Consider the following 27,046-nt stretch of genomic DNA (forward strand, 5'->3'; position numbering starts at 1 on the left):
TACCGGTACCTTAGAGAAGGAGCTCACTAAGTCAACACACACCAAACCCTTGCTGAAAGACTTCTATCTGGAGAACAAAGTAAAAAGTACTGCGTAGTGCACTGGGTTCTTTTCCGTCTGGCTCATTGCTTTCTCTGTCAGTCCTCTTCTGCCAATTCCTGTCACTACCCTCTCTCCCTACTCCAGCCAGTACAATGTTTCAGAACATAACATGGAAGTAATTCTGACAACTCAGTACCAATGCACATAACATTTTGCCTACCGTTGTCTGTTCCCTTATTTCTTTGCCTAGAAAATGACGGAACCTCCCTTTTTTGGAGTTTCTTGATGGCCTCAGGCAGAATTCTCCATGCTTTCCTTTGTTCCCCTCGTGCTTCTATTATAAATAACATTTAAAAAAGTACTGTAACTATCTGTTTGATTTTCTATCTGCCCCATTTAGTTGATCAGTGGGTACACACTGCAGGCCTGGGCGACTTCCTGCCGAAGATGCTGTGGGAAGGAGCATTAGAACTTTGAGTTCTGCAAGGACAGGACAGTGCCCAGTTCTTTACGTATTGCCAATACCAAGTTTCTTAATCCTTACCAGTTTGGCAGCTGAAAATGGTTTTACATTTTATTTTTAATTTAATTTAAACTTCTTTGCTTAATAATCAAGTTGATCATTTTTTCATACTTAACAGTAATGCCTGCATGTTCCTCACTGATTTTTAAACCGGGCAGAGGCAATCTTTTTTTTCTTAATGATTTATACAAGTACTCTATATACGAAGATACCCATCTTTCTCATAAACATTATAAATACATGCTGTTTTTAAAATTTACAAGTCTTTAATTTTTGGTTACTCAATCACTTTCTTTCTTTGCTTTTACTCTTAGGAAGTTCTCCAATCCAAGATCAGATACATATTCACCTATTTTCTTCTACTTCATTTCATAGATTTATTTTTAACACTTCAAGTTGTACATATCTTTTTCATTTTTACCCAAATAATTAGTCTGTTAATTTTCTAATATCTATAAATGGAAAAGAACAAAATTAAAATAATGCTAATGTGGCATGCCTGGGTGGCTCAGTTTGTTGAGCATCTGACTCTTGGTTTCAGCTCAGGTCATGAGATCAAGCCCCACATCGGGCTCTGCACTGGGTGTGAGGCCTGCTTAAAATCCTCTCTCTCCCTCCCTCTGCCCCTCCCCTACAATAAATAAATAATGATAGCATAAGAGCTCCCCCAACCCCCAAGTTTTAACTGTGTTGGCAATGCTTTATATCTTAAAACTGGGTAAATGAGTGTTTGTTACATTTTTGCTTTATACTTTCCTGTGTAGCTTAAATATTACATTTTAAAGGAGACTTTTAAAAGAAAAATAATTAAAGAGAAATGTCCTTAGCAGAGACCAGCATTCTGTGTCCTACTTCGGAACAAACTAAGGATCTCTGCAAATTACCTTTATCACAAATCAACATTTTATTCACAAATTCTCTACATTTCTAGCATTGTTTTTTTTTTAATTCAAAATTACTAAGAAAACATTCCTCTGGAACAGCATTTCTACACATTATGTTTTATAAACTGTCAATTCATTTCTATTTGTATCACCGTGAGGCAGTGCAGTATTACAGCTGAGGATGCAGGATCTGGAACTCAATCTGAACTCATGGCTTTGCTGCTTATTTGGTGTGCAACCTCAGATATACATTGCTTCTGTGCCTTAGTCTCCATGTCTGTTATATGGAGACATTAAGAGCTAAATCACAGGGTGGCTCTGAGGATAAATTAGTACACTTAAAGCTCAGAGAAGAGTGTCTGGCATATAACCTGCCCTCAAAAATGTTGTCTTCTATAATAGTAGCTAACACTTGCCTAATAGCTATCACTTTAAAACACTCTCCTACAGAAAAGGGGAAGCACTGCAAAGAGTTAAGATGAGAATCAGAACCAGGGATGTCACAAAAGCCAAAAGAAAAAAAAATGTAATGCTGTGGTCATTAACAAAGACAAACACTGAGGAAAAGTTAAAAAAAAAATCAGATGATTACTTATAGGTATTATGTTTTAGTGTATATTATAAATATACATATATAAATAAATATACATATATTTGATGATTTTGATGACATCTAACAAAGCCAGACATTTGTCTTAAGAAAGACACCATGTAAGTTAGTTCAACTAAAGCCAGATTAATACAAACAAAGAGCTAGATAATAAATTACTGCTGATATCGACCAGAAATGCAGTTCCTAGGTGTTCCTGGATGATCCTTTCACAGCTCTACCCATTTGTCTATAGGAATGTTAAAGGCCATCAAGTCCAATGCTTGACTACACTCCAGAGCCATGCGGTTCTCTGTTAGACTACATACACATGACAAATTGGGGAGGGTACTTTTCCCTAGAGTCACCAAGCAGTCACCTGAATCAGGTACTAACACTGGCAGTGACAAGGCACTCACTATTCTAGAGCAAGCCAAGTCTTCCAATTTTGGAAATCTGTGACTGCCTGATACTTTTCCTTTGCTGAGTTATAAATGTGCCTCTCTGTTTGTTCTTATTCTAGTACATCACCTACAGAAAAGTCCTCTAAATCTTTACTGCTGTTTACAATCTCCCATCCTACAAGCTCCTGTTCTTCCAAACAATTTCTTCAGAAGAATAAATGTCCTTAGTTCCCTCACTTGCTACACTTTCAAATGACCTACTACTCCGTTATTCTTTTCTGTATATTCTCCAATTTGTATATGCTACTCTTAAAATGTGACACTCAAAATGCAAACCATACAGTGATTCATGTAAGACAGACAGACAAAACTTAAGGAATTAATGAAGAATGAAGTCACAGATGTTAAAGACAATGGAAATAATGATGCAGACACAATAATGAAATGCAAAATTGCATCTTAAATGTGCCCATCTTTATGCTTAAAATTTCAGAGTATGTTAGACAAAATATGTTCACATAAATACCCTAAACATTTTATAGTCAGTTTTGATATGAGTTTTATCTACATGCATAGTTGTAAGACAAAAAAAAATCCCTATTACTTACTGTTGCTATGCAAAATGTATTAAAAAATCAATGAAGAATGATTCGAAGGGCAGGGCCAGAACTAAAACAAGACAAAAAGCAACAAAAATAAAAAGTAAATGTGCCTCCAATAGACCAAAATGCTAAACTGGGGAAGAAGGGGATAACAAAGTATAAGTCAGTGAACATGAAAACTGTTAGGTAAGTGAAAACATGCCTCACTTAGTGTGAAATCCGCTTCATGAACGAATTCTATGTGTTATCTATCACAAGCAGTGAAATTATTAACTTATCCAACAGTACCAAAGAGTAAAATGTATTAAAGGACTGGAGTTCTTACAATCCTGAATCTGAAATTATTTGCCCTTGTAGAGTCTCAATCAAAAAGAAAGATAGTATATATCTTCTATTCTACTCTACAGGAATATTTTCAAGATCAAATGACAGAATATGCAGAAAGTTGAATGAGAGAACAGATTATGGAAGCACTCTGGAAGCTATAAAGCACTAGACAGTGTGAGCTATTACAATAGCAGGGCATCTGTGCATTAATAGTTCCACAATACTAATAACAGAAGTTTAAAATTTTAGGTGTTTTGCGCATGGCACACAGAATAACCTTCAGTGTCTTTGAATTCTTTGAGTTTCTTCAGCTTAATTACTCTCATAAAATCACTAATTTTATAGTATTTAGTTTTCTCATACCTCACAGAAAAATTCAACATTTTCACTGCTGACACACCAATTCTACCTTTGTCATTCTAAATTACTTCCTTGAGATAATAGTTTCAAGAAAAGTTTCATATAAGATGTTTGTGGTTAGAATGAAAAGATTTCTGATAATACAGCCAATGCACATCATTATTCATATACTGAAGGTCCTGTGTTAGGGAACAAAAAGGATACCTGAAATTAGACACCTGATCTTACGCACTTTATCCTTTAACTAAACTCAATCTTCAGGGTCATTTCAATGAATAGTAGTAGTATTTACAAATGCTATAGTAGCTAGTAAGCCAAGAAATGGTTATTCTGAATCAAGAATGAAATTACTGTAATACAGCCATATGAAAACGTGCATTCATCATTATCTCAGGATTTATTACTCCCTAGCCCCAACCACCTCAAATACAAGGAATGTCCACTTTACCCACTAGTTAATATCTGCATTTTTATTTTTATTTTTTTTTAATATCTGCATTTTTAAGATTGATCTTTACTGCTCTTTAAATCAGAAACAAGTTATTCTAAATTTATAGATGTGAATTAAGATTTTAGAAGGTTTTGGTCCTACTTCCCAAGTCATCTAACATAAAAGAGGTTTAAGAGGTTTGCAGTATTAAAACCAATGTGTGCATCTGACACTTTTAAGTCTTTGTGTACATCATCTAACTAAACCATTAGTCGGTGTGCTTATAAAATCTTAAAATATTTTTATTATATACATAAACATGACAAAAATGAACCCTTTATATATTTTGGTTGAATTTAATATATGTGTGTGATTTAGCAAACAAATTTGTACTATCTTGAACTGAATCAATGAGACACACACACAGTTTCAAACATTTGGTATTCCATGGTTCATTAACATACCAAACAAAGGAACACTACAATTAGGAAAATTTGTAATTGAACATAAATAGCAAAATATTTTAAAAGACACTAATTTTTATTCACATTTTGATTTATTACCTTGGTTTGTTTGGGGCAAGCTGTCGACTTGGCCGTCTAATAGACTGGTTTTGTTGTATCTTCATTGAAGTTCTAGGTGATGACCGTGCAAAAGGGTCTGGAGCTGGAGGCTTTTTAGGAATCTTTTTCACCAACCGACTAACCCACTTCTGCTGCTCTTCTGTAGAATTTGCTAACAACAATAGATTCTTTGCCGTCGAAATATCACAATAAACTATAAAGAAATATTAGAAAAAATTAACATGTTTAAATTGATCTGAACATAAATAATATTGATGGAGCAAGTTAATTACTATTTACCCTTGCAAGGTGCTATAATCTCCTCCTTTTTGTCCATGTGATCTTTATGACATTTAATATGGCAGCGCCGGCATTCTAAAGCAGGAGGAGGTTTAAACATATGCCACAATGGCTTCATACAAGCCTCACAGTTGGTTGGGAAATGATACAGAGTAGGAATAAATTCATGTCCTTTATGGCAAATATAATTTGATTTTTCTCCTACTGGCTCCACTGGAAATTCTTGTTCCTTCTTACTTTCTCCTTCATTGGCGTACAGAATCTACAGATAGCAAAAATAATAATGAGTGATTAATAAATCATTTTTTATGTAGTAACAATTTTTACAGTGTAAATAAAACAGAATTAGCCAGATCATTCAATGAGAAGAAAATGCATTTGATGTTTAAATATTAGTAGGTTCTAAGAACTTTTATGAGAAAAGTCATTGGATAGTTAAGTCACTTGGCTCACATTTCAGAAAAAAACCTATCTTGTTCAAATGTACCTCCTTATTTCCTTATTTTTTCTGTGATACCTTACTATATTTTAGCAATTTTATCAGAATAGGTCAAAAGGTAAATTTTTAATTGATGGGTATTAGAACATTTTTCTCGAAGGGTGTATTCAAAACAATCTCCCAAAAAGATGTGGCAATTATACAAATTAATGCTTTACAAGTCTCAAAAACAGACAGGTGGGTAATAACTGCAAACACAGCTTTAATGGAAAGATATATATTTGGAGAAGTGAGGAAGAGAAAAGGATGTATAATACACTCCAAATAAACATCATAAGCATTAGAAAATCAGTGGCCAACTCTCCCACAGTACTCCAAGCAAAATGGCTTTTATTTGGAAGGAACTCAATAACTAATTGTTGGTTTGACTAATTTTAAAATGGAAGTAGAAGAGGGAAGAATTTGGCTTCCCTTTAAACTGGAAGTAGAAGGGCTACTGGGTAGAGAATTTAACTTCACAAGCAACTGTTTTAACTTTCTAGAGAGCGGAGTGTAAAATCAGAAACAGAAGAGAAAGTTCATGCTTTAAAAATGTCCCAATAGGGGTGCCTGGCTGGCTCAGTTGGTAAGCCTGTGACTCTTGATCTTGGGGTTGTAAGTTCAAGCTCCATGTTGGGTGGAGAGACGACTTAAAAATAAAATACCTTAAAAAAATAATAAAATAAAATAAATATCATAACACACCTTGAATTAAAGGACAGCAAAGGCCAGAAACATGATATAAATACCCTAGATTTCAAAAGTAAAATGGAGAGAAGAATGAAGTAGTATCCAAAAAGAGGAAGTAGTATGAAAGATATAGAAAAACAAATGACCTTTAAACGGGACTAAAACTGAAAGGTAATCTAAAGAAGGCCCAAGAATAAAGAAATTTGATATGTCTTGTCATATCATACTGAGAACCTTAGTCTAAAGGTGAAAAAACCAAAATAAATTCAATCAACTAAAAACAAAATAAAGTTATTTACCTGAAATATCCTTGGAATATCTTTAGCATCTGCTCTATATACATCTGTCTGTGTAACTGGTCGGACATGAAATAATTTGCTATAAAAGATTTTTAATAAAGGAATAAAATATTACCAAAGAATCAAATTACATGAGTTATCCTATACTTTTGTTAGAAGTCAAAACTGACTACTCTGACCCATGTTAGAAGGGTCAAAGATAACTTGGTTCTATTAATCCAATTACTCCTTGAGATTTTGAGTATTTCCAGGAAATCAGAAATTTTCTAATTAGTTTCAGAGAACAACATACTAAAGACCCATGAAATATTAAGATGTTTTAACTTTGTATCCCAGACTTTCATCTCTATGAAGCAAAGATAAGAAAATGTAACAACAGTATAGTAGGACTTATACTGTAAGTGCATATCTACCTATCTAGATACTACATGACTAATAAATAGCACTAATTTGACAAAAAAAGGTCACATCACTCTCCTATACTTTAAAAGAGAAAGTTTCCAAATATTCTAATAAAAACACTTACTCTATATCTAAAACCATGTAAGGATTAGATTGTTCTTTATCTTGTTCGCTGTCATAGAAAAGAATCTTCTTACTGCTTACAATCACATACTGTTAAAGAGAGGGAGGGAAGGAATTAATGACTAAAATTAATATATATCTTTATTTTCTTTGAAAATAAATTCTTTGAAAATATTTTCTTTGAAAATAAATTCTATAGCAATAAAAATCATATAAAATACCTAAGTTAAATAACTAAGAAGTTCTCAACATAACCTGAGAAACGTCTTCCTTAAAATAACAATAAATTCAGTTTGCATACATTTTAAATAAGCAAATTGGGAAGGGGATGAATTCAAATATTTTTTGGACTGACTGCTTCAAAATCCAGTAACACAGGTAACCTTATTGCTATGGCTTGAATGTCTGTGTTCCTCCCAAATTTTTTATGTTAAACCCTAACACCTAATGAGATGGTATTAGTGGGAGGGGCCTTTGGAAGGCAAATGAATAAATAGGCCATTGCAAGGACAGACCTCCTGAATGGGATTAGTATCCTTATAAAAAGAGCTCAAGAGAGATCCCTAGCCCCTTTCCTCATGTGAGAACACAGCAAGAAGTCTAAACCTGATAGACGTCCTTCCCCAGAACCATTTGGCATCCTGCTCTTGACTTCCAGTTCCCAGAGCTGTGAGAAATAAATTTCTATTTTTCATACACCACCCAGTCTATTTTGCTACAGCATCTTGAAAACAGGCAAAGACATTTACCAAAAATGAACATCATAATATCGATAACTCTAGTAACAGAGGAAAAGAAATTAGTAGGTCTGTCATACCTACAGTTGTTTTCCCAATGAAAGGGCAAAACACCAAGGCCAATAGGCTTTTGTTTTTCCTAACACTAAAACCTGTTTTATTATTAACAACACATTAATGATGATAGTTTTTTTTAATTTTTGTTCTTTTTCACAAAGATACATTAAAAAAAAATCACATCATTCCAAATCAGGAAGTGCAAAACTTTATGTGTCTAAAAGTTCTAGTTATATATATCTTATAACTACAAATATAAAATGGCTATAGCTAATCCAAAAGCGAAGTAAAAGAACCATATTCAAAAGTACCAATTACCTTTTTAGTCCATCCAAATTTCTTAGTGTTGTTTCGTAAAGGCAATGAAAGCCATCCTTCTAGTCTTGATTCTATAAATAAGCAGAAGATATGAGGATAAATTTAACAATTCTTCAAAGAAAATGAGGAATTTAATAAAATTTTAATATAAAAATCACAGAACAAATCAGATATACCCTTCAGAATTTATCATTATACATTATCTAGGCTATAATAATGCAGGATCAGTATAAGCAAGTTATGGAATGCCAAACAAAATCCAGGTTATAGCACATTGAAAATACATAATCTATAGTTTATAAAGTCAAATGCCCCCTGCTGATTAAATTCATGCATCTGCAAAGTTCAGGAAAAAGGTACAAGAAAGAGAAGTAGTTCTCTTATTCTCACTAGTACACCTGTATTAGAACTCTTTTTCCTTTTGGCAGAGGCCTAATTATAGATATAGTGCATATGTATCTTTGAAAAGAAAACATTTTAAGTGAGTGATTTATGTGTCCAGAGAAAATGAATTTTAAATGGCTAAAATAAAATGAAATAAAATTGTGTAAATTACAGATCAAATTTGGTTAATGAGTAGCAATGTAATAAAAATATTTCTAAATTCCAAAATAGCAAAATCAGAAAATTCTAGTTCAACAAAGGAAACTGCCTGAATCCTCAGAATTTGTTCCAATGGCATTCGATCAATATCATTCAATGAAATAATTAGGTGCAACAAGTATTTCTGGAGGTTATTCTAATAATCACTTATGAACTGTGCTAGATGCTTTACATCAATTTCTTTAATCCTCACAACGCCACAGGAAGGTCACGCAGGGATGCAACTCTGACTCCAGAACCTATCCTCTCTCATCAACGACCTTCTAGAGTATGAACAGAAATGCTGTCATTAAAAACAGCCTATATAAAGTAACTGGCTGGACATGGTCCTACACCAACTTAAAGGACTGAATTAGATGATCTCCAACAAAATGAATAGACTCAATTTTATTGCTAAAATCTAAAACTTCGATGTGATTGGTTATTATATGCTGCTATATACCCGAGAAAGGTGACAACAATGTAAATAACTATAGCTATTTCAATTTGTATTCAATTAGTAAGAGACTAAATTACCTTACATTCAACTGGTCATATACTAATTTCCTGTAGCATTTCCATTAGATGTGATCCGTACTTACATGGACATGTAAGTTAAACAGTAATTTTGTTTCCCATCTAGTTTCCTCATTTAAACTCTAAGTCCTTTCAGGGCAAAGACTGCGACAAACTGTCTTGAACTCTCTTTTAAAGCCTAACACAATGCTGACTAGCTAAGCACTTAGTGAAAACCTATATACATCCCACACATCCTCTCAAACAGTCTACATGCTTTTTTTTTGTACTGTCACTCTTAATATATGAAACTTCAGAAAGAATTTCTTATTGGCTAAAGATGGATTATACAGGCAGTAAAACCATATGCTCTTAAATGACAGTGTTGACAAAATATGTCTATCAAATGTAACAGCAATGCCAGGTGCTAATACCTTTAAAAATTTTTTTGTTCATGCAGCATTTTCCTTTTAACTGAGGTCTGAACAATTTGTTAGAGTTAGTGAATATTAGTTAATGTTACAAAAAATTTGCAAAAAGACTGAAATTAAAGGTAATGGGGAAAACCCCAAAGGTGAAAGATTTTCAGGATATCACCTGTACCATTAGGTTCCGATGAAATAGGTAAGTAAGGCAAAGATTCTTCTTCTGAGTCAGAATCAGAGTCAAGAAGCATATGAGAACTGGAAGGCTTAGTGGCAATATTGAGAGAAGTAGAGGAACGCTGGTAGGTGAATGACATGGATTCCATAGTGCGTGATTGAGTGATATGAACTAAACACCCAACATAAAAGGAAGTAAGAATGCAAAAGAAGTTAAGAGAAAATAAAATAAAAATTTGAAAAAAGAGCTACCTATAGCATATAAAGAGCTAATTAGGTAACTAAATATGTGGAATTTTCTTTAGCAATTTTTAACAAGAATTTTTGTCAAAAATCAATAAATAATGTAAGTTTAAATAATCGTTTGAATCCCCACTCCGAGGAGTATGTTTTTTCTTAAAGAAATGACAAATATTTTTCTCAGGAGCAGTCAATCTCAGGGCGTAACATAATCAACTGCTTTATATTTAAGACAAAGGCTTTTAATAAAAATAACATAAGACCTGAAAATAAATCTGTACCTGGAAACCCATCATCTGCCTCAGCGTCCCCCGGTCCACTGCCTATACTGGAACTATCCAGACCAATATGCAAAGCCTGGAGCTGTGACCGCAGCTGCTCAATGTCACTATCTTTACTGTCCAGTGTCATCTGCAGTTCAATTCGAATCTGGCTCTCTTCAGCTATTTGCTACAAGAGATTAAATTACATTAAATTATTTGGATGCCATATACCTCATAATTTTTGTTTAATTCAATAACAATTATGAAGTAATAGAAATGTTCTAAAACCAATAAAATATGTGCAAACATAAAAATACTTCTACTTCTGAAAAGGAAATCTTCAATCTAGAGTCCAAAAAGTATTCTTACAGCCTGCATTTCATTCAGTTCTTTCTGGTACTTGATCATCTGCTGGGTCAGTTTTTCACGTTCAGATTTAAGCTCCATATGTAGCTTCCGATTTTCTTTCTCTTTTCTCCGCACATCAGTGTCACTACCACGCTTGACAGGTTCTTTTCGATTCATGATCTCAGCCAACTTATTCACAGCCTTAAAAACATAAAAATAAGCATGTAGTCACATAAAATAAAGCATATTGACGGTTCTTGGTAGTTCATCAAGAGCAAGTTATATGACCACTAATAATGTCCTTCCCTACACACACAGAGCAACAGAGAAACACTGTCTGTATTAAATTATACACTCCTTCCTTACTCCTTATCCTTCTCCAACCTTAATTAGCTTTCACTCATGTTTTCTGAGAAATGTAATTTAAAATGTTTACAGGTTGGATCTGATGTCACTTTCTATTACTTTTGAGTTTTTAGTTCCAAGAGAGACTTTTCTGAAGCAGATCCACTTTTATCCTGGAGGAAGAGAATTTTGCATTGGCATCAGATTAGTAAAAAACAGTATGTCCAACCAGAGAACTGAGCATCTGGACCCACAAAGATTCATGCTGTATACACTACCATAGAGTTGGCAGAAGGATGGTCAATAATCAAAGGTGCCTTTACAGACTAACCCTTTTTCAGGCTGTCAGCAAATGTTCACTCTCCGTATTTCTTAAAAGCAGAAAAATTTACCAGATGACAATAAAAAACTAAGAGGAAACGTGATTTCATATGGAAAAATTAAGGAAACCTGGAGTAAACATTGAACTAGACAATGTTAACCAAATCTAGCTGCTCTCAACTAGGCAAAAATCAAGGATAGTTCACAAATACCAATATACTCAATGTCTGCTACAGTCTGCAATGCTGGAAGTAGAATGTAAAGAGGGAAATGAAAAAAAAATTTCAAAATCCTCTTTAGAGTTTATCACACCTACTTGAGTTTTCAGTGTTCTCTCTGTGAGCAGCTGCTTCTCAAACTGTGCTTTAATAGCAGCTGCACTGATCTCCTCATCCTTCAGCCGTGACAGCTCTGAAACACAGGGAAATGTCAAGATTATATTAATAACTATAGCAAATGACAAAACATTAAGCATATTTAAAATAAACCTTATTATTTGTTAATACATACGTTCTTGTGCATCTTTCAATTTGTTATTTAATTCTTCTTTCTCATTTGCAAGATTGGCAACATCACTAGTTAGTGTTCTATTCGTTTCTTCAAGCTAAAAAGTTTAAGTGGAAAAAAATCATATCCCAATTTACAAGGTCTATGTTATAAAGCAATCTTTCAAAAGGAAAAGAGACCAGAATGCTGCTAAAACTCTTATTTTTCTAAGCACATCTATTTCTATACTTTGTTGCTTTGTGGAACCTTATGGAACTTCACCCCTGAGGAGAATTTCGCTAATCATTTTGGATTTCGTGTGCACCACGGGAAGCCAAAACCTGCCCCTTCTCTCAAAAACCCTTAGCAACATTTTTTTTTTTTAAGATTTTATTTATTTACTCATGAGACACACAGAAGGAGAGAGAGGCAGAGACACAGGCAAAGGGAGAGGCAGGCTCCCTGCAGGGAGCCCAATGTAGGACTCAATCCCAGAAGCCTGAGGATCACGACCTAAGCCAAAGGCAGACACTCAACCACTGAGCCACCCAGGTGCCCCTCAGCAGCATTTTTAATGAGAAAAATATTTAATAAACTAAAAACAAACAAACATTTTAACAAAGCTCTGCATTTTATCATGCAGAACAAATTTTAAAATGGTAGTATTTCTTTCAGAACATTTTAAGACAAAATTTTACTAAAGCTGACATCCTTGTTTATTCTCTCCAAATCCTACTCCTACTCTTCCTTCTTACCCAAAATAATTTGTATTGAGAATTATGTGTTCATCCTTCCCGTATGTGATTATATACTTTTGTTGCAAAAACATAAAACAGTATGTAGTGTGGTTTTATGTGATTTTAAATTGTCCATAAGTATCACATTGTATCTTTCTGTATTTGCTTTCACTGGACATTGTATTAAAATTAACCTGTTGACAGGGGATCCCTGGGTGGCTCAGCAGTTTAGCGCCTGCCTTTGGCCCAGGGCGTGATCCTGGAGTCCCGGAATCGAGTCCCACATCGGGCTCCCTGCATGGAGCCTGCTTCTCCCTCTGCCTGTGTCTCTGCCTCTCTCTCTCTCTCTCTGTGTCTCTCATGAATAAATAAATAAAATCTTAAAAAAATAAATTAAAAAAAACTGTTGACATATAAAGATCTAATTAATTCATTTTAACTGATACAGTAGTTCCATCTTCTACCTCTACCAATGATCCACTCATTCATCTGTATATAAGACATTTGAATTTTTGCTATTATAAACATATACGCTGCTATGAAAATTATGCCTTAATTTCTCCAGCATATTTATCTTAACATAGACTTTCTTTGGATTATGTGAATATTTAAGCTGTCATATTTGGGATATTTAAAATACTTAAAATAATAAGTATTAAAAATTGCCATACTACTTACTGTACTATGCCATACTGCATCTACACTCCTCATAGTTGTATGAGAATTAGAATGTCATTTCCCATATATCCTTCGAACACTTGAAATTAGCCAGATACTGAATTTTGCCATTGTAATGAGTATGAAATGGTATTTCAAAGTTACTTTATCTAGCCCTTCTTAAAGAGTAGTTACGTTAAGCATCTGCTTTTTTTTTTAGGGTTTTCTCTTTTGGCCAGTTTTCTGGATTGTTTAACTTTTTCTTAGTGAGCTTGGCCTACGGCAATGTGGCCTAAGGCACAACTTGAAGGAGTGCCACATGTGTTCCTGATACTAGTCCCTTGTTTAATGAATACATTACAAATATCTTCTCCTTATAATGTGTTTGTTGTCTTCTGTTATCGTAAGTTTTGGATTTCGTTCTAATTAAAATTTTTCTTTTTCATATTTGGCTCTTTAAGATTGCTAAAATGTATTTTTGTTAGTTGGAAAAGGTAAGGATCTTTTTTCTTCTCTACATAAGAACAGAGTCATCAGGGACGCCTGGGTGGCTCAGTGGTTGAGCATCTGCCTTTGCTCAGGGTGTGGTTCTGGGATCGAGTCTTGCATTGAGCTCCCTGCAGGGAGTTGGCTTCTCCCTCTGCCTAGGTCTCCGCCTCTCTCTTGTCTCTCATGAATAAATAAATAAAATCTTTATTAAAAAAAAAAAAAAAAAGGAAGAGTCATCCCAAACCATTTATTACACCTGAATCCTTTCCCACCAGTGTGTCTATTATTACCACTACTATCATATACCACATTCCTGTACATGCATGAATCTGGTTCTGGCCTCCCTACTCATCTCCACTGAACGGGATTAAATATCCTTGTTCTAATACCACACTTTTTAACCACTATAGCAATTTAATGACAAATTCAATTACTTGGCATTTACTTCTCTTTTGAAATTTTCATTACAATTTTTTCAACCTGCATAAGAGTAACCTTCATGGTCATTTCAAGATTCTTTTCAACTAAACTTTAACCAAAAAAAAAAAAAAAAAAAAAAGACATACTAATCCTGCGTTTGGTATTTCCCCTTCACTTTATTTAGGTCTTTCACTCTGAATTTACCACCAGATAGAGCCACCGGAAGCAGTTCTTTTTTGAGCCTCTTTCTGCCAAACTCTGAGAAGCTAATGGTCCAGTGGATTCAAAATTCTATAGCCAGCATATAAGATTTTTCATTTCTATCTGTAGTACTTCCCTAGTGCTTTTAAGGAAGACTGATGATATAGTAATTTAATTAAAACCAAAAAAGAACTAAAAATTTTACTTACAGATGCAATTGTAGCATCTTTTTCAGTGAGTTCCTGTTTGTGTCTAGCCATCATCTCTTTGATCTCAAGCTCCTTCATAATTTTCTCTTTTTCCAAATCAGAATACTGCTCTTCAGCAATTGAACGAGCCAGCTGCTCAGAATCTGCTTTGGTCAAGGTGATCTCCAGTTGAGCAGCCAAGGAATCCCTACATTTTAGTGATACATCATTTTAATATTCAATTTTCACTAGAAAGTCAAAGTTTTTGTCTAATGCACTTCATCAAATTCTTACTTGGAGTACAGCAGGCACTATTCTAGAAAAGCACATGACAATGAACAAAAGAGATAAGGAACTTGTCTTTACCTTTCTTCCTGTAATTCCTGTTTCTTCTGCTGTAATTCTTTACAAAGTTTGGTCTTTTCTTCACATTCTTCTTTAAGTTCCCTCACCTGTGTTTTATAGAGGGTCTAAATAGCAAAACAGGAACAGAAACTTATCATTGCCGCTATCGTCATCATCATCGATTCTATTTCTACATTCACAGTCTATCCAGACAGTCAAGTTGGACACATACAAATATGTTCCTGAATAGTGAGTAATGTTGGGCCCTTGAGCAAATTAATAGTTGAATGAACTTTTCTGGTAATCAACCTATTAACTAGTAAAAGTTACACTAATAATTTAAAAGCTTGATTTTCAACTGGATATCAGATTGAAGTTTCTCATTAAACAGAGATTGGTAGGTAAATAAAGAGGCAAAGAGAAATATTACTAATTTAGACAAGAAAATTTTGTTGGCTTAAATGAAACACAGGTGACACTACTACTTCATATTTTAAAACCGATCTGAAAAAGTACAAACATTAAAATGACAATTTTCTTTCTCTATGAAAAAAAAAATCTTTTTTGAATCACCTTCATAGGGTATGTGCTTAGGACCATTTTTCTAACAATGATGATAGATTTCTGTTAAGCTATTGTCATTTGCCCAGTTATTTCTTTTTATATGAATTGTGTGGTACAAAACATCTTATCCAAATCTCTGTCTAGTGTTTGCTGTAAGAATCTATTCTAAAGACAAAAATTATTTCCCTAGTTCTACAGCAAAAAACTATTTACATTCTACAAATACAATAATTTTCAAATTAATATATCTGGAACTTACTGAGAAATACTGCTCCGCTTCAAGCTGATCCTGAAGTTCTTTCATTTGCCCATCTGCATCTTGACGTTCTCTGTGGGGACATTGCAGCAAAGGTTCAAATAAGCTACATGCATAATAAACCAGCAACTCTTGAAATGTGGCCTAAGGCACAACTGGGCATCCCCAGGCCCTTAAAACACCCAAAAGGTCAAATTATTTTCATAAAACTAACCATTACTGTGTTGTTTTGTCTTGAATTCCCATTCTCTCACTAGTGTGTATGGACTTTTCTTGAAGTTATATAATTATGTCATCATTCCAACAGCTAATGAATGAAATTAGTGTTTGTATGCTCTTGTGTTTTAAAATTTTAATTTCTTTTTTTTTTTTTTTAATTTTTATTTATTTATGATAGTCACACAGAGAGAAAGAGAGAGAGGCAGAGACACAGGCAGAGGGAGAAGCAGGCTCCACGCACCAGGAGCCCGACGTGGGATTCGATCCCAGGTCTCCAGGATCGCGCCCTGGGCCAAAGGCAGGCGCCAAACCGCTGCGCCACCCAGGGATCCCTAAAATTTTAATTTCTAACACAAAAAATATCATTAGATATAACTCACATAAACAAAAATTGGGGGGGGCTCTTGATAATGTTTCAGGGTATAAAGGGGTCTTAAAATCAGAGTGATTAAAGCGGTGATACTAAATTATATACTCTCAAACATTTGACGGGATCAGCCATTTCTACCAACCAAGTAGGAGAATTAAGAGCATCTCAGAATTAGTTATCTTAGGCTGAGTGAAAAATGACAAGAGTGGAAGGAGTGCTTATTTTCATGTTCATATGTAGATGATAACTGCACAGATCTGTACATTTTGTAAAAATTCACTGAGCTCTATATTTGTGTATTTTTTTTCCTGTATGTATATTCATCTTCAATAAAGAAATAAAATTAGGAGCACCTGGGGGGCTCAGTCAGTTAAGCATCTATCTGCCTTTGGCCCAGGTCATGAACCCCAGGTCCTGGGATCGAGTTCCGCATCAGGCTCCCTGGTCAGAAGAGAATCTGCTTCTCCCTCTCCCTTTGTGTGCTCTCTCTCAAATAAATAAATACAATCTTAAAAAATAATATAAAATAAAACTAAAAAAAAAAATAATAAGTGGGCAGCCCAGGCGGCTCAGCGGTTTAGTGCCTGCCTTTGGCCCGGGATGTGATCCTGGAGTCTCAGGATTGAGTCCCACATCGGGCTCCCTGCATGGAGCCTGCTTCTCCCTCTGCCTGTGTCTGCCTCTCTCTCTCTCTCTCTCTGTGTGTGTCTCTCATGAATAAATAGATAAAATATTAAAAAAAAAAAAAGTTAGCACTCAATATCACTTATCTGTGTTATATCTGTATTTTATTAAGTATGTACTATTAAAAATGATTCTTATTTTTGAGTCAAAAATGTGAATAAAGCTAATTAATAATATATAAAAGGTCAATATTTATTTATTTATTTATTTATTTATTATTTATTTATTATAAGATTTTATTTACTCATTAGAGACACAGAGAGAAAAGCAGACATAGACAGAGGGAAAAGCAGGCTCCACACAGGGAGCCTGATGCGGGACTTGATCCCAGGATCCCCATGTCACAACCTGAGCCAAAGGCAGATACTCAAGCACTGAGCCACCCAGGCACCCCAAAAGGTCAATTTTTAAAATGATCTCATCATTATCAGCTAAGCCCATTTGTAGCAAAACCCAGTATACTTTTAATATCATGATCCTGAAAAACTGCTAGCATTCATTTATATACAACTTTAAAAATCTAACATTTATCAGGTATTTAAAAAAAGTATTTTTCAAAAAATACCACACAGGGCAGCCGGGTGGCTTAGCAGTTTAGCGCTGCCTTCGGCCCAGGGCCTGATTCTGGAGACCCGGGATCAAGTCCCGCGTCGGGCTCCCTGCATGGATCCTGCTTCTCTCTCTGCCTGTGTCTCTGCCTCTCTCTCTCTCTTTCTCTCTCTGTGTGTCTCTCAGGAATAAATAAATAAAATCTTAAAAAAAAATAACCACATAATATGCACATGGTTACAATTAAATAGTACAGATAGCACAGAAAAAATTATAATGAAAGGTAGCAGTCTCCTTATCCACACCTCTTAACACCCTAATCCTATACCCCTAGATGATTTTGCTTTGTTCCATTTCTGCGTTTTGTTCTTTTGACAGTTACCTCCATGTCTCAGCTTATTTCTGGATATAAATTTAAAATATTTTTTATCAATTCTCTGCTGCCAGAGTAGGAAATCAGCTTTTAACATCCCTAACCTCTCCCCAAACCCCTGTAATATAGTTGTATCACTGGCTTTAGCCACAGAACCACACCTCACTTCCTACTCCATCAACCATAAGCCACAACCTCCCCAGTTGGTGATGAGAACTGGAAAAGTCCCATCCTCTTATTTTTGAAATTTCATGAGAACATTTCTAAAAGTGAGTCTTTTTTCATTTATTTTCTGCTGAGTCCTTCAATCTAAAGAATTATCTATAAGCTATGGGAAACAGTTTTCTATTATTTCTTTAATAACTTCCTCCACCTCAGTTTCTCTAGACTTCGTCTGGTGTCAAACTCCTGGGACAGTTTCTTGTGTCTTATCTATTTCCCTCATATCTTCCATGTAATTTCCTCTTGTTCTACGTTTGATGAAATTTCTTTGAATTTTTTAATCTTTGACAACTCTTCTATTCTGGCTGCCCTTTTTGCATTATTCCAGGTTCTTGTTTAATGCAAATAATATCTCTTAGAAGTTTTGATCAATACTAATTATTACCAGTAGGCTTTTTAAAAAAATTATGCCAGGGGGGTGGGGGTGAATGGGTGACGACGGGCACTGAGGGGAACACTTGACGGGATGAGCACTGGGTGTTATTCTGTATGTTGGTAAATTGAACACCAATAAAAAATTAATTTATTAAAAAAAATTATGCCTTTTATTTGTTAATTTCTCTTCTTCCCTGACATATTTTTCATCTGGGGGTGTGTTTCCTTTTTCTTTATCATACTCTTTTTCTTTAGTACTGTTCAGGCAATCCCCAAATGCCTAGTGATATTTGGTTATTCACTTACAAATGAAGAGATAGAAATAACAATCTCTAAGCATGTGGAAGAGGTTTTCTTTTTTTTTTTTAATATTTACTTACTTACTTACTTACTTACTTATTTATTTATTTATTTATTTATTTATTTATTTATTTATTTATGAGAGAGAGAGAGAGAGAGAGAGAGAGAGGCACAGAGACACAAGCAGGCTCCATGCCAGGAGCCCGATGCGGGACTCGATCCTGGAACTCCAGGATCGCGCCCTGGGCCAAAGGCAGGCGCCAAACCACTGAGCCACCCAGGGATCCCTGGAAGAGTTTTTCTAACTGGTAAGTTTCATTTTAAGATGAGAGCTTAAAAAGCCAGCATATTAAGCAGAGAGACCCCTAAAAGGCAAAATAATAATAACTTGACTCATACTAGCAGTATGAGTATGACTAGCAGTCATCCTCATACTAGCAGTTCTAATAACCTACAGAGGGTAAACCTAACTTTTTTGAAGGACTGCTTTGTAGGAACCCAAGTAGTGGTAGTGCCTAGCCTGAGACATTTCTGTAAGGGCTGGTAGGAAGAGTAGGACCAGCAGATTATTCCATTTATAGCATCACATCTTACTCTACCCCTTCAAGGTACTTGAATACTGAAACATTTTCTTCTCCACTAATATCCTATTTCACATATATTCCTGGCTGTTGCTTCCTTTGCTCTACGTCATTAGTGAGGTTTCCACTTGCTACTACCTCATTAACGAAATAAACTTCTTCTCTTCCAACCCACTGTAACTCTTGATATGGATTTATGCATTTAAAAAACTCCTTTACTAAAGTTTTATTGGAATCTTGGAAAGAAGAAAAGATATATATGTTAACCATTTTCAAATGCAAGCCTACATAGTATTTCATATGTAAATTCCCATGGCGTGTATATATTACTTTATTCTGGTATTCCAATTACTTATGTACCCATCTTACCTCTCCCTAAGGAGTGACTTCTGATAAAATGCTACTAAGATTCTTAAAGGTAGGCAATGTACCTGATTCATCTTTGAATCTCCCACAGTGACTATGAGTACCTTATACATTACAGGTAAGCTTTCATTCATGCAACATTTGAGAATATACTATGTAGAAGACATTAATCAGGGGTTGTAGAGAACAAAACATAAAAAAAGATGGTTGCAAAAAAAAAAAAGATGGTTGCCTTTCAGTGAACTTATAATGTACTAGGTTAAGACAGCAAATTTGAGTTCTTTCAGGAGAAAGGTTTAGGAACTTAGGGATTAAGAAACAACAGATCCATATGTACCTGCAAAGAAAACAAGGGGCATATATACTAAGTACTATAAATTTGGTATAAACAGTATAATTAGAACAAGAGAGGAAAGAATCTAGATGTTTAATCTGCTCTTACATTCATATAACCACTATGGTCAGAAATAGATACTATGGATACCAGAAATACTACGGAGAATATCTATTCAGTCAAGTTGTTTTAAGGATACACAGCTTGCTTATATTCTTGATCAGAACTAGGGCCAATGAATTCTAACCCAGAACTTAGGGTACTTTTTGAAATTGGGGTCTAGAAAAGTCAAATCAGAGGCTCTCCAAATATATGAAGTTATAAAATATATCTCTAGGATCTGTCCTTCTTGAAAGATGTTTTCTGGTAAATGGAAAAAGCTAGGTCTAAAATAAGAGAATAATAAAGCTAATATATAGGAAAACAAAACAAAGATAAAATAAAGATATCAAAATATCATTCAAGTTTCAAGTTCTAATTTTCAAAAGTTGAAATCTCATCAAGTTTAAGAGTCTAGGCTTACCCAGGCAACAGATCAGCAAAAAGAACAAAATCTTTTTGAACATCCTTTCCTAGATAGTGTCAATACAGGAATGCTTGACCATCCTTTCCTAAGTAGTATCAAGTTTACTGATCTGTCACAGGTATGTAAAAAGCAAGCAATTAGCAATGATGATAAGAGAGGAACAGTTGTAGTAGTACAGTAGTATTAACAGTAACAGCTGTACTAGTAATGGCCCTTACTGTTTATTATGTACTAGATGCTGTAAATAAATCATTGTTATCCTTCCAGAATGCCTAACAAGGAAGCTCTTACTACCCCTTTTTGTAGGTCTTATGATAAAAGGCTCAAAGAGGGGGTGCCTGGATAGCTCAGTTAGTTAAGTATCCAACTCCTGATTTCGGCTCAGGATATGACCTTGGGTTCGTGGGACTGAGCCATGCATTGGGGCTCTGTACTCAGTGTAGAATCTGCTTGAGTATATTCTCCCTCTGATCCTCTCCTCCCAACTCATGTTTTCTTGCTCTAAAATAAACAAATCTTAAAAAAAAAAAAATCAAAGGCTCAGATAGGTTAAATATTTTGCCCAATGTTGGTCAGCTAGTAAGGAATGGGACTAGAATTCATACCTCAATCTATATCCAAAGCCTATGCTCTTTCCAAATAACGGATTCAAAATGACCTTTGATCATGACTGGGAAAAGGTGATTCTACTACTAATGACCGAATGGGACAAACTTTAACAGTATATTTATTGTACACTTCAAAGGATTCTAAACTATGTTTTCTATTTTCTAAGCAAATAAAACAGACTACTAAAGTATAACATAAAAAAATGATTTAAGGGATCCCTGGGTGGCGCAGCGGTTTGGCGCCTGCCTTTGGCCCAGGGCGTGATCCTGGAGACCGGGATCGAATCCCACATTGGGCTCCCGGTGCATGGAGCCTGCTTCTCCCTCTGCCTATGTCTCTGCCTCTCTCTCTCTCTCTCTGTGACTATCATAAATAAATAAAAATTAAAAAAAAAAATGATTTAAAAATTTGTATGGTGTTTGCTAATAATCAAACATTTCCAAGTCCCAGAAACTGAAGGAAAAAAGCACATGGACAAAGTGTGAAGACTCTTAAGAGCTTGAAGTGAAAATGTCAGTTTCTTCTACTCCAATAGCAACATTGTATCATTATATGTAGAAGTAGTAAAGTAGAAGTAGTAAACAATCGTTGGGGAAGTAAATATAATCTTCTTTTTTTTAATTTTTTATTTATTTATCTATTTATGATAGTCACACAGAGAGAGAGAGAGAGAGAGAGAGAGAGGCAGAGACACAGGCAGAGGGAGAAGCAGGCTCCATGCACCGGAAGCCCGATGTGGGATTCGATCCCGGGTCTCCAGGATCGCGCCCTGGGCCAAAGGCAGGCCACCCAGGGATCCCAAATATAATCTTCTTGAAGGAGGACAGTGGTACTCCATACATTAATTATACAGAAAAATAGAGCAAATGTGGTCAAGAATATGACATGATCAAAAGAAAATCCCCAGGTAAATAAAAATTAAAGTAATTTACATATGGATAGTTGTACATATTAATAAAACTTTGTCTCAATTTACTTACTTCCGAAGTTCAGCATTCTGCTTTTCCAAGCTCATTTTCATTTCCATGAGATGATTATTCTCTTGTTTTAACTGTTTTTCTGACATTTTTAGTGTGTTAACTTGCTGTGTTTGCATCTTCAAGTCATTTTGTGTAAGGCAGCGCTTCTGAGTTTCCTGCTCTATTTTTAATGTCAAGTTTCTAACCTAAAAAATAAATGGTCTACTTAGTAAAATATAAGTCATTATTTGATCGCTCTTATTGTAGCAAATATGATCATGCAAAACAGACTTTTGCCCTTAGGCAGTTAATTTATTGCATGGTAAAGTATTTTTTTGTACTTCTGATGTCCTCATTTTTAAATAAAATATAGTCTTTAAGGTAAAAAATAACTTTAAAAATTTTTAATTGTGATTCATCATTGGGCATATCAGCTAAATTCAGTAAAATTAAACATCATAGAAAGCTATTTTATAAGAAAAAAAATTTTTTTTAATTTTTATTTATTTATGATAGTCACAGAGAGAGAGAGAGAGAGGCAGAGACATAGGCAGAGGGAGAAGCAGGCTCCATGCACCGAGAGCCCGATGTGGGATTTGATCCCGGGTCTCCAGGATCACGCCCTGGGCCAAAGGCAGGCGCTAAACCACTGCGCCACCCAGGGATCCCAAGAAAAAAATTTTTAATTATGAAACCATCATTACAGATAAACCTACGTTGACTATGAATTCAGTACACAGGTCTATTATTACTTATTATTAAACTTTATACTCACATCCTCATTTAGCACATCTTTCTGTTTAAGGAGTTCATTTATTTTCTGCTGTGACTGCTTGAGGTCACAGTCAAATAAAGAGCATCTTTTCTCAGCTTCCAGCAATAGATTCTCCACCTTCTGTTTTAACGTCCTTTCCTCTGAGAGCTTCTTCTCCATTTCTATTGCCACAAAAATGGACACAATCATGAATCCACAAACAAAAGAGGCATATGAAATACATGGCACAGTGCTATAAAAATTATAGTAAATGATACTAGCTTAAAAACATTTTTAAAATTTCCAGTTTAATATTTTCATCACCCTTGCTAATGTGTTTGAAATGTCAACAGTTTCATGCTTGGAAATCAGGCATTTATTTCATCTGCATTGTGGAAAAATATACAGCACTGCAATATTACATTCATTCCAACGGAAATAATTCTGCCATCACTGATGGTTCTAAAATAGACATCTTTTTGATAAAGATTTATTTCATTTCCCTGATACTCTGTTCCTCTTGGTGTCACTACTCTTCTTCTTCTTTTTTTTTTTTTTAAAGATTTTATTTATTTATTCATAGAGACACAGCTAGAGAGAGAGGCAGAGACACAGGCAGAGGGAGAAACAGGCACCATGCAGGGAGCTGAAAGTGGGACTCGATCCCCGGTCTCCAGGATCACGCCCTTGGCTGCAGGCGGTGCTAAACCGCTGCGCCACTGGGGCTGCCCTGGTGTCACTCTTTTTACCCTAAAACATTCCACATAGATTTTATGATGTCTATAGCTCTTTCCATATTACCATATTACTATGCAGAGGAGGACAATTATATTTTGGGGAAATGGTAAAGGGACAAACTTCCTGAGGTTAAACCCTGACTCTGACACGTCCCAACTATTTGCCTGGGCAAGTTAATTAACCTCTCTGAGGCTCAATCTCATCTCTAAAATGGTAATAGTAATCACCCATCCTCCCTCACAGGGATGTTATGAAGGTTCTGAGTTAATATTTGTGTGGCACTTAAATGCTGCCTGGCATATGAAAAGCATTTGGTGAGTGCTCACTATTTAAGAAGAATGTTTAATGATCTGAGGAAAATGTTCACAGCATTACATTAAAAGAAAAAAAGTAAACAGGGCAGCCCAGGTGGCTCAGCGGTTTAAGCAACGCCTTCAGCCCAGGGCCTGATCCTGGAGACCCAGGATCGAGTCCCACGTCGGGCTCCCTGCATGAAGCCTGCTTCTCCCTCTGTCTGTCTGTCTCTCTCTCTCATGAATAAATAAATAAAAATCTTTAAAAAAAAAAAAGCAAAACAGTATAAAAATTTCAGAAAATATACAAAATATCATCCTGATTAGTAAGGGTCAACCTTTACTTACTTTATACTTTCTTGTATTTTCTAAGTGATTTCTAATAACTTGTTTTATTGATCAGAAAAAGCTTTTAAAAGCCTTTTTATTTATTTAAAAAGATTTTATTTATTAGAGAGGGAGCGCACACAAGTAGAAAGGAGGGGCAGAGGGAGAGGGAGGTGGAAAAGCGGACTCCCTGATGAGCAGGGAGCGACATGGTTCAATCCCAAGACCCCAGGATCATGACCTGAGCCTAAGGCAGATGCTTAACTGACTGAGCCACTCAGGTGCCCCTTAAAAGCCTTTGAAAAGCAGGCAAAGTTTTGTCTAAGCAAGTGATTTCATATTAAAATCTCAGTTATTACCATTAAAGGATTACCTTTTGATGTACGGATTAGAAAAATCTGTTCAAAGTCAATTGGATTCCTTTCATATCTAATGCTTTATATCTGATTGTCATTTATTATAGAGTTATATAAGGAAAAATTAAACCTATGGATTTTCAGTTTTTAATGTACTATCTTCAAAAGCGTGTAAAAAAACGAAACTATTCTTCATATTCTACTCGTATCAGCTAATATTTCTAAGCATTTTTCATCTGTCAGTGCACTTGGTTTTCACAACTTAATACTCTAAATGTCTCTTTAGAGGAAAGAATGCACAAAAAAGGGTAACTACAGACAAAGTCACATAACTAGTGAATTCATTAGTAAGCCATATTCTTAATAAAAGGAAGCCTTGACATGCAGTGGAAAGACCAAAGGCTTTTAGATCTGGATTTGAGTATCAGTTACAACATTTAAGTTTTACATACTCATGTAAAATAAGAAAGTTATCATACATCTTATGTCAGTAGTAAAAAGGAGTTTGAAAAAATGGTAGGTACTATTATGCTGAATTGGTTCAATTTTGTCATTTCAGAGAATAACCTATGGACAGATGTACTCATTTAGAAAATAATCACCCTAATGTGGGCAGAGAATAGAAAGGGGCACAAGCAAACTTACTGAGGTGATAGAACATGAGGTGTAGAACACAGATTCTACAACTTGTTTTGAGCGGTGGTTACACGTGTGTATTAAAACATGGAAAGTGCCTGCATTTTATTGCACCTAATTATACCTCAAAAGAAATTCAATTCTATCTTCTAGGCAACTGACAGGGAAACATGGCCCACTAACTTCCTCTCTTGTAATTAGATTTTTTTAAATAAAGCATTCATTTAATCTCTTAACATCCTCAATTATTGCCTTAGACTAAACGGACTTTAACCAAAAAGATCTCCAATTTTAATTACATTCAATAATTGAAAAGCTATTTTGGGGGCTAAGTTATTCATAAATGTTATCTTCAGTATGAAATAAAATTTCTGCTTAAGAGTTCTATAAATCTTCTACAAGAGTATTTTATTAATTTCCTTTGGAATTTCAAATCCAACATAATTATAAGCAGTCAATTAGGAAAACAAATTATCCTAAGACAATTTCAAGAAACATGCTGGTTTGTGGATAAGTGAACTCTGTTATCTTATCCTGTATTCCTTAGTAGTGGATGACTTTAAGCTAATATTTTCATCATTCCAGAGTTCAAAATATTCAAAGAACTTATACTCTAGTTAGGTCAGCGACTATTTTTAAAACATTTATCTTGCATAAACTGGAAACAATTTCATTATACAAACTGGTGAAAGTCAAACTGAATATTATAAAAAGAGGAAATCCCCCAAATCTGAAGATATATATAGAACCTCATGTTCTGTATGCCTGTTACTACTGATACTGAAAATTGAAATATTAATTTATCCCTGATCCTTAAATTTGGTTGTATAATTTTGTGTTTGTACCTTACTATCTTAGAAAAGCTTACTGCCATAAAATAAAAAAAAAATGATATGTATATAAAGCTTCCCCAATGTTTTTTTCTTTCTAGTTCCCAGTATTTGACAATTAAGATATAAAAAAATATTTTTCAAAATCAAAGAAGGGACTACAGAATCAATTCTTAGTACAATGCTCTGGGAAAACTCTCTTAGAAAAAAGCATACCTTTCATGGCTTCTGATTTTGCTTCTTCAATGGACTCATAAATCTTATTTTTATCTGCCAGCCGTGCTTTTGTGGCCTTATGCTCAGCTTCTTCTTGTTCTAAGCTCTGCTGTATAACTTTTAGTTGGTACGTCATATCTATTTCCATGTTGTTCTTTTCCTATTAAAGATTTAAAATAGCAACTATCAACAAAAAAAAAAAAGACTGGCTCACATTTTCAAAAACTTACAAAGTTCTTTTTTTACAGGCTAAGAACATTCAATACCTTTCCTCCCCTCTTCACTCAAACAAACTTCTTATAAAAGTGCTCCATGAAATCCATCTCCTGTTGTACCATGTCCCATCCCTCCACTCTACAGTTTGGAGATCTGCCCTGAGAGCGGTTGATCTCAAGAGACAAAGCAATGATATTCTCAACATCAGATTCAATACACACTTTTCAGTCCTTATCTCATTTAGACTCACTGTCGCCCCTGAAACTATTTCCTTGATATACCTGACATTGAACTCATGTGGCTCCCCACTTCCTGTTCTCATCTTTTCTGTCACTTACGCAGTTTTCTCTCAGTTGTTCTTTAAATGCTGGTGTTCTCTGAAAGTTGTGCTCTTCAGCCACAAAGCTTCTCCCCTTTCTATATCATTATTCCTCACTTTAAAAACATATCTACTATTCCCCTTTGCTGTATCTAAAGATAAGTTTTCAGGATCCTCTACCATTTACCCTCTTATATTCCACGTAG

The 27,046-nt window shown here is 34.9% G+C and overlaps 1 protein-coding gene across 14 annotated transcripts in view; it reads right to left on the reverse strand.

The window, feature by feature from the left end:
- ROCK2 (Rho associated coiled-coil containing protein kinase 2) overlaps positions 1-27,046 on the reverse strand; it is a 143,850-nt gene that overhangs the window by 7,750 nt on the left and 109,054 nt on the right. For 3 of the 14 annotated variants that reach the window (XM_035700671.2, XM_049096148.1, XM_049096149.1), the window contains 16 exons: positions 26,306-26,465; positions 22,931-23,091; positions 22,177-22,361; positions 15,692-15,761; positions 14,890-14,993; positions 14,545-14,731; positions 11,856-11,949; positions 11,662-11,756; positions 10,701-10,880; positions 10,350-10,518; positions 9,824-10,000; positions 8,129-8,199; positions 7,018-7,106; positions 6,492-6,570; positions 5,025-5,286; positions 4,725-4,938 (listed from right to left, as the gene is read on the reverse strand). In XM_035700671.2, the coding sequence (XP_035556564.2) occupies positions 4,725-4,938; positions 5,025-5,286; positions 6,492-6,570; positions 7,018-7,106; positions 8,129-8,199; positions 9,824-10,000; positions 10,350-10,518; positions 10,701-10,880; positions 11,662-11,756; positions 11,856-11,949; positions 14,545-14,731; positions 14,890-14,993; positions 15,692-15,761; positions 22,177-22,361; positions 22,931-23,091; positions 26,306-26,465 (2,297 nt within the window). Of the gene's footprint in view, positions 1-3,050; positions 3,112-3,734; positions 3,911-4,724; positions 4,939-5,024; positions 5,287-6,491; positions 6,571-7,017; positions 7,107-8,128; positions 8,200-9,823; positions 10,001-10,349; positions 10,519-10,700; positions 10,881-11,661; positions 11,757-11,855; positions 11,950-14,544; positions 14,732-14,889; positions 14,994-15,691; positions 15,762-22,176; positions 22,362-22,930; positions 23,092-26,305; positions 26,466-27,046 lie in introns of all 14 variants that reach the window. The other 11 variants (XM_049096151.1, XM_049096152.1, XM_049096153.1 and 8 more) reach the window with 7 other exon arrangements.

Source organism: Canis lupus, chromosome 17 (genome assembly GCF_003254725.2).
Source record: "Canis lupus dingo isolate Sandy chromosome 17, ASM325472v2, whole genome shotgun sequence".
NCBI lineage: Eukaryota > Metazoa > Chordata > Mammalia > Carnivora > Canidae > Canis > Canis lupus.